The following is a 14,462-nucleotide window of genomic DNA, read 5'->3' as shown; positions in this document are numbered from 1 at the left end:
TGCTTCTACAGTCTCACTGAGGGGATTACTTACTTAACCCACAGAAAGAAAGGTGACCACCGCTCTCCAGCTGGTCCTGTATCTTCTCTCTGTGCGTGTGTGTGTGTGTGTGTGTGTGAGAGAGAGAGAGAGAGAGAGAGAGAGAGAGAGAGAGAGAGAGAGAGAGAGAGAGAGAGAGAGAGAGAAACTGGGTGAAATAGAGACACATTAGAAAGTGCTTTGGATTAAAGTGCTCAATGAATGCAGCTCATGCATAAAGGTAATACACTTGTGACCATACATGCTCCAAAAAAATGTTCTAGGACAACTGCTGGATGAGAGAGAAGCGAGGTCTGATGTCATCATCATCATTATCGTCATCTTCAAACATGGAGTTCCTTGCTATTGTCAGTATCTTCATCCTGCTTTTTTAACATCTGTCATAAAATTCAACATTTGTGTTTAAACAAACAACAATCAGAGCAAAGATTAGAAAAACTACACTCTACCTGATACTAATTACAGCTGCACCACATCCAAGCCGCCAACACACCCCCTCCTTTCAACAGTAGTATGAAATATTCTGCAGTTGTGCCCCTGCTTCCTCTTTTGAACAGAATGAGAATAATGTCATGCTGTGTTCATGGGAAATTTAATGATAAACATCATTTACTCTTCACAGTTGCTTGGAAAAACTTGTGACTGCTAATGAGTTGACCGTTTTCACAACAACAAAACAAAAATCAAGTATTTTCACAAACAGTATATGGCTGAAGAAATCAACTGTTTTGTTTGTGGAAACGAAACATGATTGAAAATATGATATAATCCTGTTTTACTGGTGTATTTATACACGTAACTGTTGGACCCCTCCTTATAGCACTGAGACAAACATCAGCGTAACGCAAGATATATAAAACAGGTAGTAACTATAACAAAACTCAAATGGATCCGTGTTAGGAGTGTTGGAATGAAGTGTTTCTGGACAAAAAACACCACACAAAAGCCACTTTAAGTAGACCGTCTATGAGTATACAAAGACAGCACCAAAACAATTCTTCAGAGGCTGTGAGCCATAAGCTGTACACACCCAGAGTTCTAAAGATGCTGAACACAGAGGACATTACAAAACAACAACAACAACAACAACAACAACAACAACAACAACAACAACAACAACATGTCAGGAACACTGTAGGGCTTTTAGTCAAAAGGTTGTTAATCATAACGTGCATGTGAATGCTGCTTTAGACCAGGAGCTTGATCAGCGTTGCTTAGTTGTGTTTCGTTTATCTTCTGTTCTCAGTAGTAATTACACTTTAAACCTTATACAACCAGCTTCTGCAATACTTTGAGAGTGCAAGGAGAGATTAAATAGACCAACAGATGATACCAGTTGTTCACCTTTGGTGCCCACATGTTGATGTGTAGCTTTGCTGACTGTCATAAATGACGGTTTCCTTCAGACACCAATGTGTCCATAATAATAAAACACACACAGTATGGTCACTGTAGACCATTTCAAAACACTGACCTGACAAGGTCAGTGTTTCTCCGCTTCTCTCAACTTCTCCGCTAGTTTTGTGTTATGCTTTGTGAAGCCCTCTTACACCAAAACCATGGGGATCACACTGATGTTAAGAGAAATACATCTACATGCATCTCATCAGGTCAATTTATATATGTATGTGTGTTGTGGTATTTTATTTATCTATATTTCCAAATAGAGTAACACATTCATACTGTACTTGTGATGTATAAGAACAGGTACATTTGTGCCTAGGCTCTGCCATGTACTGTGAACTTGTTGAGAAACTGGTTACTTATGGAGCGATGAATGGAATACCTTACTTAGCAGCAGGGTAGAAGAGTTGTTGGGATCTGTGAGCGTCTTCGAAGCAGCAGTTCATGTTATCAAACTACCTGCCAGGTTTTTTAAAGTTTGCCTTGTTCAGAGGCTCATTTCTGTGACTCAAAAAATGTTTAGTGCAAAAGCCTCAAATGTAAAAATGAAGACAAACTGGGGCCATAGTTATTTGAAATAAAACAACACTGTACAGTACTACAGTATGTTGATGGCAAACTGTACCTGTGATGCTGTGTGTCTGTGTGTGTGATGCTGAATGTGTCGTGATCTGCTTCAGTGCTGGAAAATCATTTACAATTAATGTATTTGTCAAGAGGAAATGTTGAAATGGGGATTTTATGAAAGCTGTCACATGTGCATGCTGCCACACACACACAAACACACATGCACACTTTTCACTTTTCAAATTCATTTCCTGGAGACTTACTCTGACCAGAAGCACTACTTGCCTAACTCTAATGCTGGCTAGCCCAGACTTAGCACAAGTTGTCACCTTAAAACTGAATGATTTACATTAAGGGACTGTTTTGTCCTCATAAGGAAGGCGAGTCCCCAGAATGTGACTGTGTTTTCAGGTTTATGCACACACACACACACACACACACACACACACACACACACACACACACACACACACACACACACACACACACACACACACACACACACACACATACACACACACACTTGCTGACCTCCCTAATTGTAACCATCTGTATCGTTGCCAGTGTGCAGAGTGAAAGGACCACCATCTTCCAGTCATGTCCTTCCATCCATACCTGTCTCAACTGAACACTTCCTGTCAGGGTCAGGTAACCATGGCAGTTGGCAAGGAAAGTGCACACACACACACACACACACACACACACACACACACACACACACACACACACACACGCACACCGTGCACAGACACTGCATGCAGAGTCACACCCAATTTTTCACAAGTGACTCTCCTTACATCAAGTAATCTCAGATGCACTTGCACACACACAGATACACACACAGTGGCACACAGACAAATACATACACACACACAAAATCATGCATGGTGACACACCCGCACTGTGACACTCCTAAGCAGCGAGATAAGCACGTCATGTCACGGCCAAACCAAAAGCAACTGCTGCTTTGAACCGAAAACACCCGTGTGTTTGTGGGATGCTGGGATGTTTTTGGCTGAGGAGGGAAACCAAGCCCACTGACAAACACTGCCACAGCTCACGAACCCTGACGTCATCATGAGAAACTTGCCACTGTGGAAAAGGGCACTGACCTTTTGTTATTAGATATAATTTGAGCAGATTTTTACAGTGACGCTGCTCTTAAGATAGCTGATGGATGCCAACACTAGAATATTTCCTTGCCCTTTGCAGGTATAGCGATGATTTCATTTGCATGAATTCCTGCTAATCTCTAACTTTGTAGCAGATTCAGGTTAAATTAGAAAAACAAATCCTCCCTGTTAACGACTGTTTGGGCAGTGCATTAACTGAATGCACAGCTACATTGTCCACCCGCTCTCTTCAAGGAGCAGCTGTCTGCAGTGTGTGTGTCCACAGCTCTCAGACCTTCTTAACTCATTTTTGAACCAATGGGAATGAAAGCAGCCTGGTAATATCTGTAATCTTGCGTAATTGTGCCAGGTAAGACAATAAGCATAGTAACTGGTCAGAACGGCAGACACTTTCATGAATTAAGCAGACATTTTTATTTTTCAGCTGCCAGCCGACTTTAGTCAGGGACCTACCTGTCAATTATGTGAGGGAAAATAAGTGGCCTAAACAAAAGGACAAGAGTCCTTTTAACATGGAGTCCTGGTGCCATGATGTTAAACACCCAGAGAGCTAATGCCCCCACCTCAAACAATCACCCTCCTCCTCTCCTTTAATAAATCTGCAGATGCCGTCCGCAGGAGTGTTGTCCTAAATCCTCCAGCCCTGTGAAGGAGGCTGGATTAAGGAGGTCTAAATTCAAACTGTTGGCTTCCAGGTGGAACAAGGGAACATGTGTTTGAACAAATATGGAGGTTTTTTGCACATGTTTTTACTTCTAAACAGGAATGAGTGGTTGTACAGATACAGTAGATAAATGGGAGATATGAACTCAACAGTGACCATTTAATATACAGTATTCACACAACAGCAAGTCAACACTGGCAGGTCGATTTCAGCGTCAAGATGTTGGGGCAAACATCTCGGATTTTACAGAATGAACAGAAGAACAGCAGAGGTCGCCCACAGGGCCATGACCTGAAGCTCTGGGTCTTTGTTGGTGTGAGGGGACAGCGATGACCACTGTGCCCCACTCAGTGCAGAGGCACTGCACATGTTCATGTTAAAACGTTCATATCAAACTCACTTTTACCGTCTGTCTTCTGTTACCATTTCATTCAGAAGCCTCGGAGCCTTTTTCCAGTAGTGAGAAAAATGAGAAAAAACTTCCAGTGAACATCATTGTGCTTTTTGAAAATGTCAGAATTATTTCACAGCACAAAAAAGGGAAATTCATGTAGTCTAAAGTCCAGACTTCAAGTTCATGCAGAAACAAAGGTTTTGCTGTATCCTGAATTTCAGCTACACAGAAGATTGTCTACTTCAGTTTTAATGGTCCCAAAATTAAAAGACATATTTTACAATTATAATCTGGTGGAGAGTCTCTGAAATATATTAATCACATAATACTAAATCTAGTGAGTCAGATCAGTCTTGCAGTAGATATATTTGTAAAATCAGGATTTGATGGCATTTTTTTTCATGATTCTTACAATTTTGAGATTAGTTTGAAAAGTCTGCGTTACACTTTTCTGTTGGACGTTAATTCCAGTCTACCCTCAACATCTATGCCATTAAATTATGTCCTAAATGTGCAGTTTCGAAGTCTGTGTGACTGAGGTATCAGGTCGCAGATGTTCAGGGATTCTTGCTCTGTCATTCACAAAGTGCCCTCTGAGAACGTTTTCATTCAGGCCTTTTTCACCCCAGTCTTTGGTTAGCCGTCGTCCTCACTTAAAGTCTGACAAGGTAATCATAGAAGAGGGAGAGCCCAGTACAATCAAAAGCACTCACTGTTTTCCAAAGAGGGGGAGACCACTTAACACTGCCAGACACCCCCCTGCATGTTGCTATTAAATTATGAAACAGTTTCTCAAGGATGAAAAAGATAAAACAGGAAGAAAATCTAATTCTCAATAGGTAGTTCAAAAGTCTTAAAACATAGAGGTTATGGAAATTGTACATGTTATACAAGAATGAGTGTATTTATTTAGAATTATGAAGGTGCAGATGCTCGAATGTAACATGACTTCAGTGTAAAACAATTTCTCCCTCAAGTAATTCAATGCATGGAACTGTGCTCCCATCTACTCTGAGCAGGTTTGAGGAGTTAAACGGGCTTTGCTGTGCTGCTGGTCAGACGGTGTGGATGTCTAAATAAATAGCCTATAATTCAGTCCCCAGGCCTGACCTGTGCTGTGTTCATTATGTCCCTGATGGCAGGAGAGAAAAAGATGAGGAATACTGATACTGTCACACTGGGCGAACAGAATGGAAATGTTTCTCACAGGAAAAGATCTTTGAAAGTTGTTAAGATTTGTGTTTCTGGAAGCTTTGCAGTCTTAGTTGGCTTTGGAGAGAATAGTAATAGAAACATAAGTCCTGTTAGGTTGTTTCTTTAATATTTGCTGACTGATTTTGTAATTGATGAGCCTGAATTAAAGTTTTCTGCTTGACAGTAATGAAAAGAGTTTGCAGCCTTAAACTACCTGCTCCTTTCTTCTGCTTTAAACTATCAGATCGGGTCTGTACCCTCCATTTATTTTCCAATCTTCAAAGAAAGACAGACCCGGAATCTTCATCATCCTCAGAATAAAGACCCTGCGCTGCGGCGGGCGGGTCGGGGGCCGTCAGTGGGAGGTTCATTTCAAGGCTGCTTAAAATGACCAGAACAAAGCTTAAGAGTCAACAAAGTCTCCTCAAGAACAAGAGGCGAGGCTGAAGCGACCGGGCTGACACACGCCGGGCTCCCAGGCTGCTGCTGGGGACTAAAACATCTGGCCGAGCGGGGATGGACGCGAGGAGCCGCTGACAATGTTCCACTCTGCCTCCAACAGCCTGGTGAGTAAACTGGAGGAACACAGCTCAGACTGATATCTGTGGCTGTTATGATCATTACCGCTACTACAGAACATCAGATGAATGACGCGAAACTAAATATTTAGCCTGCTCTCGTCCAGGCAGATTTTCACTTTATTTTCTCGGGTCATGTTTATAAAATGTAGGTCTATTTGCCCTCTAATAGCAGCAGTGACACACAGTAAGGTCCGTTATTTTCTGCTGATAAAGAGTAAAATCTGACATTTATTTACACAAAACAAAAAATTTGATATGACATTAGGAATACAGGAATTCATTCCTTCATTCATCATTTGGAAGCAGCATTATTCTCTGAAAATGAAAGCTCTTTCCAGTATTCCAGGCCTGGTCGCGGCCTTCCTGACTGTACCTGCTTTCATGTGTTCATCATCCAGCCATCAAAGCTGCTTATTTGCGCACATTGTCATAAAACTCAGTTATTCCAACGGCCTCTTCAAAACAGACGTCAGCATGTGAGGACGATGATGATGATGAAGCTGGGATTTCACTGAAATCTGGGCTCAAACCAGAGTTTGACACGGCGGAGGTGAACACATGTGGCGCGTGCCAGGGTGTGCGACAGGCTGAGGGCTCGCTCTCATGCGCACGTGAACCCAATCAGTGAGGATGGCGTTCAGCTGTGATGGAGGCCGCGCTCTGACTGACAGCTGGACACACGGAGGCAAAGCGTAGCCGTGAAACTGCCGACACACCTCCACGTCGCACTGGGCCCATGGCCGCGCAGAAATAACATAAGGCACAAGACTTCGTACGACACGTTTGAGGCGACATTTGTTTTCCTGGTGACCTTTCGGGGTAAAGGCTGCGTCTGTCATGTCACTATGAGCGGGACACCAGCCCTCTGGGCCGTCACTGTGCCTGCTCATCACTCTGGGCGCCATGTCGGAGGGAGGAAGGCGGCCGGCTCAGCTCCAAACAGCGAACCTTTTTGCGGACACAGTAGGTGTTTTCAAATGAGCCGTGAAGGACTTGAGGGCTCAGCTCATAGACGTGAGGTGAAGCGTCGACACGGAGGGTGAAGAGTTAATATAAAATGCGTGTGTGCGCACTTCAAAGTGCAGCTAAATGAATCTAAAGTCAGACAGTTCAGTTTTTTGGAGCCTCGTTTGAAAAGCTTTTAGTTTTCTTCCAGTGTCACAGTCTCACCTTGTTTTGCTTCCTGTCGCATTTTGTGACAGAGACACTGTGAACGCAGAAATGTTGAGGTGTAAAAAGTTGGAGCTGTTCCATCATCAGTGTTGCTTCTGACAGGGCTCCTCTGGGCCTGATATCGATGACGACTGCAACTCTCCGTCCTCCCTGTCCTCGTCCTCGTCCTCGTCCGTCCCCACGGTGGCCACCCTGCAGGGGAATTCTCTGTGCACCTCCTGCGGCCTGGAGATCGTGGACAGATACCTGCTCAAGGTCAGACTCACATGAGGACAGGCTGCCTGTACTTAACACTGGAACATATCAGAGGGTTCAAAACCTGCACTCAAATCAAATCACTCAAATCAGCTGTACTCATAATTCTTATATTTCTCTTTCTCACCCCTGGTGGTAAAAGTGTTTCTCTGGCTGCGAACCCAATAACGTTTGGGCTAATATAATGGCTATTCTGGGCTAAGTAGCTGATAAGAATGGTGGTTATGGTGAATAACCAGCAGGATAGTGTTGCCTCTATTGCCTTCAGTTATAAGGCTAGTATTAAGTTTGCTATTTGGGGATGTTTATATTGAGACCTGTAATCTGTATTTTGTTCAAATGTCTCTTTTTCTCCACCTCAGGTGAACAACTTGTGCTGGCACGTGCGCTGCCTCTCATGCAGTGTGTGTAAGGCGTCACTGGGACGACACGTGAGCTGCTACATCAAGGATAAACAAGTTTTCTGCAAACTCGATTACTTCAGGTATATCAGATCTAACAGCTTTCTCTCCAGGGACTGTGCTGTATCAATCAGAACGCAGAAGAATGGTGATGTGGTCCATGTGAAAGTGAACATTTCATATGGTTTGCATTTGAGGAAGGGGAAGAATAGAAGGGAAAACTAGGTATCATGGAATGTGCTTTTTGGCCATCAATGGACAAAACAGAGGGAGGAAGGGACATATGATGTATTCCACGTGTTCTGTTAATAAGGGAGCATGAGGACTGTGTCCTGCTGTGTGTGTGCTTCCTGTTTGAGGTGCATGATCACTGAATGAAAGATCTGAATGTTTGATCAATCATGCCTCTGCACATTTTGCTAAATTTAATAGAATTTTCCATGTGAAGAATTGCTGTCAGCCGGCCTTCATCTCTTTTCTTTCACTTTGCAAAGTGTTTAGATTTTTTGTTTTTATTTTGACTAACAGTTAACAAGTAGGTCAGTAAGTCTCTGAATGGAATACGAATGCATGATGACTCATGGGAAAGAATAGCTTTCACACAGAGAGGGGTGATATTGAACAGCATGACTTATCATGACCTGTGCGTCAATACAGGATAAGAAGGACTGTACTGGAGCTTTGTCCTCTGGGTAAAATGAATGTTATTGCTGCAAAATGGATGCTTTTGTTCACATGATTGTCTGTTCATATCCACATCTGCATTCAGGTACCTTATCATCCGCTTTTATTTCAGATACATTCGAATGATTCTGTCACATTAGGGGCACACGCCCTCTCCTCATGCCAGGCCAGTCCAAGATCAGTGTTTACGTGTTGAAAGCTTCACATGCAACACATTCTGACGCATGTAGGCAGGAGAATCCCAGAATTTTTGTCAGTATGATGAGGTGAGAGGTTTGGAGCATACACCAGCACAGACTGCAGATTATTAGAGGCAAAAACAAGTGAGGGGGAAATGTGTTTGACTTGGTCAGAACATCTCCTTCTACAGATGGCTTAATATTACTGAAATATCACTGATCAATCACTGCATCACAACTCAACTGAAGAGACTGTTTGTCCTCACATGCCACCTCTCCTCCTGTTTGTCTGTCTTCAGAAAATATGGGACCCGTTGTGCTCGTTGTGGCCGTAACATCCATTCTAGTGACTGGGTGCGTCGGGCCCGCGGCAGCACCTTCCACCTGGCCTGTTTCTCCTGCAGCTCTTGTAAGCGCCAGCTGTCCACTGGGGAGGAATGTGGACTGCTAGAGAACAGGATCTTCTGCAGGCCACACTATGATATTATGATGGAGAATATCAAACGTGCTAAGGAAAATGGTGAGTAAGAGAATGAGACAGATGACAGGAAAAATGTGTTTATAGTCAAGTCTGCCACACTACAGAACAAGTCACCTGATAAGTATTTAGTATTTATTTGAGTATTTAGTCGCTAATGAAGATGTCTCAGGTTTTTATTTGTGGAGGTTTTGAGTTATATGCCCCAGGTTTGTGCTACCACTCCATCACAGTGCAGGTGGAGCCAACCAAAGTGCCCCAATTAATCAGAATAATTCAGCTTTTGTTATTAACCCAGTGTGTGACCCTGTGGTTGCTTGCAGGCAGCAGTATAGATTTTGTGATATCAAATCATTGATAGCTAAAACTGGAGGCCTGTGCCAAAGCAAAATTAATTTCTAATGAAAGTACCTTATTAATGATGTGTTTGGTGAAGAAACTAATCTGGGGGATGTCAACTGTCACAGTGTTTATCTTTAGAATTTAAATTAGACACCCAAGTTATCCGTGAGTTTAAATCAAACTAACTATTTCTGATCATTTAGTGCCTCCATCATTTAATGGCGCTACAGTAATTTCCCAGCTAGTGTGAATTTTACAGTCGTTTGAATCTTCATCAGTAAACCTTATACAATGATGATGAACAGGGATTTGAAGACTGCTTCAGTTTGTCTTTGCCTACTATGAGGCCCACAGGGCTTGTAGAGAAAACAACCGTCATATGTTCAAAATACATGAATGTGGTAAACAGCCCGGCCACGCCTGGAGCTGCTGTAACTACTGAAGTATTTCTCTGCATTAATGTAAGTAGAGTACAGGTCGAGGCTGCAGTGGCATTCTCTTTAAGTTGATAGTGAAGACAACACTAAGGAAGATGGTGAAAGAGTCCTTTTACAGTAATACACATCTAGAAAAGCTATCTCCACTGCAAACCTTCTACACACCACGGCTGTTCTCTGCTCTCCATCATGAACAACTGTATGTGGCAATATGGCAGTAATCTCCAGTTCATTAGTGAGGCAGTCAACCATAGTGAAAAAAATACTCTAAAATATACTAAATATTACTGGACTGGACATGCTGAAGTGTAGTTGCACCCAGACTATTAAATAATGTACTTAGTATGGTAAATTGGAACAACTAATTATTACACTTAAACAGTATTTAAGTTGTACAAATGTCCAACTGAAGTTGTATTAAGTGTATTTGACTGCTAAAATGGGACAATTATAAGTATACTTTAATAAACTGCAAATATATGAATTCTTTTAGATTTGCTCATGCTATTCTTCAGTTTATAGTACAACTGAAATGCATTTTAATGTAATGTAAGTTGTACTTTGAGTGTACATAAAAATTGAATGCAAATACATCAGCAATGGGATAATAGTGTATTTTTACATACTAAAACATTTCAGTACACTTTAAATGTACTTGAAAACTAAAAATATTGTGTATTGTAAATGAGGATTTAAAGTGTACTAACAATTTTCTTAAATGTGTTGCACTTATAATGTACATGATAATGTACTATTAATGGATTATAAATACATCCACACTAGTATATTTATATATTGCTTGAGCATTGCCAGTACAGTTTTAAAATGTAACTTTATAATCCTACAATTGGGCAACTAGGGCTACATTCTTCTTAAGCATTTTCAACACACATGAAAAAAAGTTGGCGTATGAGTTTTGCCTTATATGGACATGTTTTTGTGTATCTGTATGTGCTACACTGAATGGCAAATAGATATATACAGACTTTTAATCTGTATAAGTTTATTTTAAGTGCACTATTATACAATTTGTTTTAATACACTTCCTGAAAATATACTACAAAGTATTTGACAGCAATTATCTTAAAAGTGCACTTCAAAAATGTTAAGGTTACTTAATAGATTTTGCTGTAGTATGTCTTAAATGTATGTTTTCAATCTATTTAAAGTACACATTTGTGTAAATGTATTGGAAACATATTTTACAATATTTAAATATAGTTTAAGTATAGTTTTTTTCATTTGGGAAAACTTCCCATCACTGCTCTATATGACAAAGTGATTGAAACAATTCTAACACACATGTAACAGAGAACAATATAACCTGATATTACACAACACAAAGCAGCCTTTCTATAGGAGGAGACTTGGAGGATGTCCAGGAGGACCCCATCTGAAACACTACCAAGATTTCAAAATGTCAAATGACCTTTGTAATGTGTCCCGTGTCTTGTCTTGAAGAGGAACCAAAAGAGGATGAAGAGGTGGGAAACAAAGATGAGTCCAGCACTATGCCCAGACCTGCTAAGAGGGCGAGGACCAGCTTCACTGTTGACCAGTTACAGGTCCTACTAAATTGATAGTTTGATCAGATTATACTGTGACTAGTCATGAATATGTGACTCCACGAAGACAGAGTGAAAAGGAGAGTGAATGTTTGACCAGAAACATGACTCCTGAATGCAGCTGTCGTTCTGTGTCTGCTCAATGTGTAAACAGGCAGTTTTAGCGTAAGAAATGTGTCAGCCAGTGACATTTGGTCACCTTCTTTAGTTGTTTTCTGCCCTCTAGTGGCAGTGGTAGTTAATACGTTGTATTTGAAGACACTGAGCCACCCTGTGCCACTTCTGTCGACTCTTGTAAACTGTTACAATAACATAATCAAACTCACATAAACATTCAGCCTTGTAAACGAGTCCCATCTGTCATCTGTTCATGTGCAGGTGATGCAGACTCACTTTGCTAAAGATAACAACCCAGATGCCCAGACTCTCCAGAAACTGGCAGAGAGGACCGGTCTCAGCCGCAGGGTGATTCAGGTAAAGCAGCTGTTGCTGCCTCGAGAGGAGTTTCTGTAGAAGTGAAGAATATTACTTTCAGACCGGTCATCAATCCATTCTCCCTGCATCCAGGTTTGGTTTCAGAACTGTCGAGCTCGTCAGAAGAAATACGTCAGCCCGAATCCTGCCTCCTCAGCCATGATGACTTTACTTGCTCCTGGTCAGCTAACACCACCTTTGATGGAGGATCTGCAGTACACCAGCTATGTGTCCCCAGATGCACCCCTCCTCACTGCACTGACTTATATGGATGGTAACAAACATGACTGTATACTTTTATAGTAACAGAGCAAAAACACTGGCCATACACATACTCTTTGTTCATATAAAACATTCATAGAAAAAGCTTTGTGTAGTTCGTATGGCCGCCAGTAAAAACCAATGCATGACCCATATGTGGAGGAATCCCATTTTCACTCCACTAATTTTTGTTTAGAAAAACAACAACTTGCTGATTTTAATCAATAATCTCTTTGTGGTTCACTCATAATTTTTCTTTTTTTTAAACTTCCTCAGACCAAACTCCAGACCCACTTTTGCTGCAGCCGCTCATTTCCCATTCATTGACTCAACTGCCAGTCAGCCATGCTTGAGCTACAGCCGGCCTCTGGAAAACTGAAGACAATGACTGGCTGATGGGAAGATGGAGAGCAAATCATTACTCTTTAATGAGATACGTCCTGTGAGGATTGGATGACTTTATTCATAAAATGTCCAGGAGCAGTTAAATTTAACTATTTGTTTTACTGCCGAATGTGTGAGCAGACACACAAAAATCAACTTGTTAAGTCCCTGAATTCATTTCAGTCAGTCACACACAGATTCACAGGTGAGAATGTCCAGTAAAATATGGGTGTATGTGAGATGAAACATGTTTATGTGTATGTGTTATGACTTTCTTTGTATTTAATTTATTTGGAGAATATGATGAGATAAGGCACTTTGTTAGAAATGATGTAAAACTGAGAATAGATTTGGTTTTCAGTTATATTTAGACTTAAGAGTGTAGGGATGTGCTTAAGGATTAGAAAAATGCCAGTTTGGGCACTTACAAAAGAAAAATCTACAGAGCATTCAGGATTGATTTATACAGCAAATTAAAACCGCAGGAGATCACACAAAGATTCTCCTGTTCCTTGCCTGGATTGACAAGAAATGTGTGTCCTTTTAGTGTCCAAATCTGTTGTTCTCAAAACATCCCCGTGTCTAATTTTGGATAAACATGTCTTAAAACATTTCTCAGTTGAGCATGTTAAACACATGCAAAAAACAATACAAAGTGTCATTTTTTTCTTAAGGTTATAAATGTTAGCAACACAAGAAGCCATGTATGAACTGCACATTGGGAATAGATGGACTTTCACATGACATGTTTGAGATACTGGAAATTAAAGTTCATGGTTACACCACAAAACTTGGAATGATGGAATCTAACTGTGCACATTTACTCAAGTCTGTACTGAAGTACAACTTTTGGAGCCTGTCCTGGTCCAGGGTATTTTCCTGATTTGGGTTATTTGCTGAGATGTTGCTGACTGGCAGAGCTGATGTACTAGAAGTTGCTTGCTTTGTCACTGTGCTCATAAAGCAGGGCTTTGGATTTAAGCCCCAAGTTTTCAATGTTACCTGTTGAATGAAGATTGTATTCTGTCTGCTGTCTCAACCGCTCTTTACATAGATCTGGGATAGGAGAGTTCACATACACCCAGTCTAAATGGGAGATGTGTGAGGCTAAATTAGCTAATGATGACCGATATGTGACATTACTCATCCTATAATGTACAGTATATCTTCAGTGTTTCCTACAGGATAGAGTTGCTGAGGTGTAAACTTCCTCAAATGCTCAAAGTGAGTGAAAAAGCAACACTCTTACAACTGCAGGTAGTACGATGGTTAGCCAGAAATGCTAACATTTGCAGCTTACAGTAAAGCAGGTAAAACACTGTTTCAAGCATGTTTCCTTACATGTCTGCTCTTGTGTTTTTGGTTTTGGAAATCTAAAGCTTGACAGACCTGACATGCATGGATCTGGTGTCTGCGCTGGTGTCTGACTGGATAATTGTTCGGAGAAGAGCTTTAGCCAACGGTCAGTTACAATAAAGCTTTTATGATGAGATCATGATAAGTCCTCTGGGCATGAACAATGTAGAATATGCTATTCACAAATATCACAGAGTGTTTTGTCCTGTAAGTGGAAGCTTGTGCGCTGCTCACAGGTGCCTGTGCGCCCTTGAAATTGTTCTGAGCACATCAGTTACTCAAACACACAGCACATGTCATCCTTCAGAGCCAATAACACAGCAGCATGGCATCGTTTGTTCCTCTGCAACAAATGCTATCCATGGTGCTGATCCCTCTGCACACCTCAGAATGGACACAGACACTTCCATGATAACCAGGAATCTGTCATTCCACCAACAAACACCAGACTAACTCAAGGTATCAGTATTCTGCCATTCTGTTGTTTGCAGCCTGAT

General features: G+C 41.3%; 1 protein-coding gene across 1 annotated transcript; it reads left to right on the top strand.

Annotated features, from left to right (window-relative positions):
* The first annotated feature begins 5,854 nt into the window (after positions 1-5,854).
* On the top strand, positions 5,855-13,170 carry lhx8a (LIM homeobox 8a). Its single transcript, XM_070974403.1, has 8 exons — positions 5,855-5,961; positions 7,252-7,404; positions 7,767-7,888; positions 8,968-9,188; positions 11,387-11,490; positions 11,869-11,964; positions 12,058-12,238; positions 12,502-13,170. The coding sequence occupies exons 1-8, from the start codon at positions 5,935-5,937 to the stop codon at positions 12,576-12,578; spliced, it is 981 nt and encodes a 326-aa protein (XP_070830504.1). The 5' UTR covers positions 5,855-5,934; the 3' UTR covers positions 12,579-13,170.
* The last annotated feature ends 1,292 nt before the right edge of the window (positions 13,171-14,462 follow it).

This window comes from Chaetodon trifascialis, chromosome 11 (assembly GCF_039877785.1).
Source record: "Chaetodon trifascialis isolate fChaTrf1 chromosome 11, fChaTrf1.hap1, whole genome shotgun sequence".
Taxonomy (NCBI): domain Eukaryota; kingdom Metazoa; phylum Chordata; class Actinopteri; order Chaetodontiformes; family Chaetodontidae; genus Chaetodon; species Chaetodon trifascialis.
The sequence above is the reverse complement of the archived record's forward strand: the minus strand, read 5'-3'. Positions and strand labels throughout refer to the sequence as shown.

Excerpts from the sequence above, each read along its gene's own strand:
- lhx8a (XM_070974403.1), top strand. The coding sequence starts at position 5,935 with ATGTTCCACTCTGCCTCCAACAGCCTG. Across the intron at positions 7,889-8,967 it reads TGCAAACTCGATTACTTCAG|AAAATATGGGACCCGTTGTG; the intron begins GTATATCAGATC and ends GTCTGTCTTCAG. Across the intron at positions 11,491-11,868 it reads TCACTGTTGACCAGTTACAG|GTGATGCAGACTCACTTTGC; the intron begins GTCCTACTAAAT and ends GTTCATGTGCAG.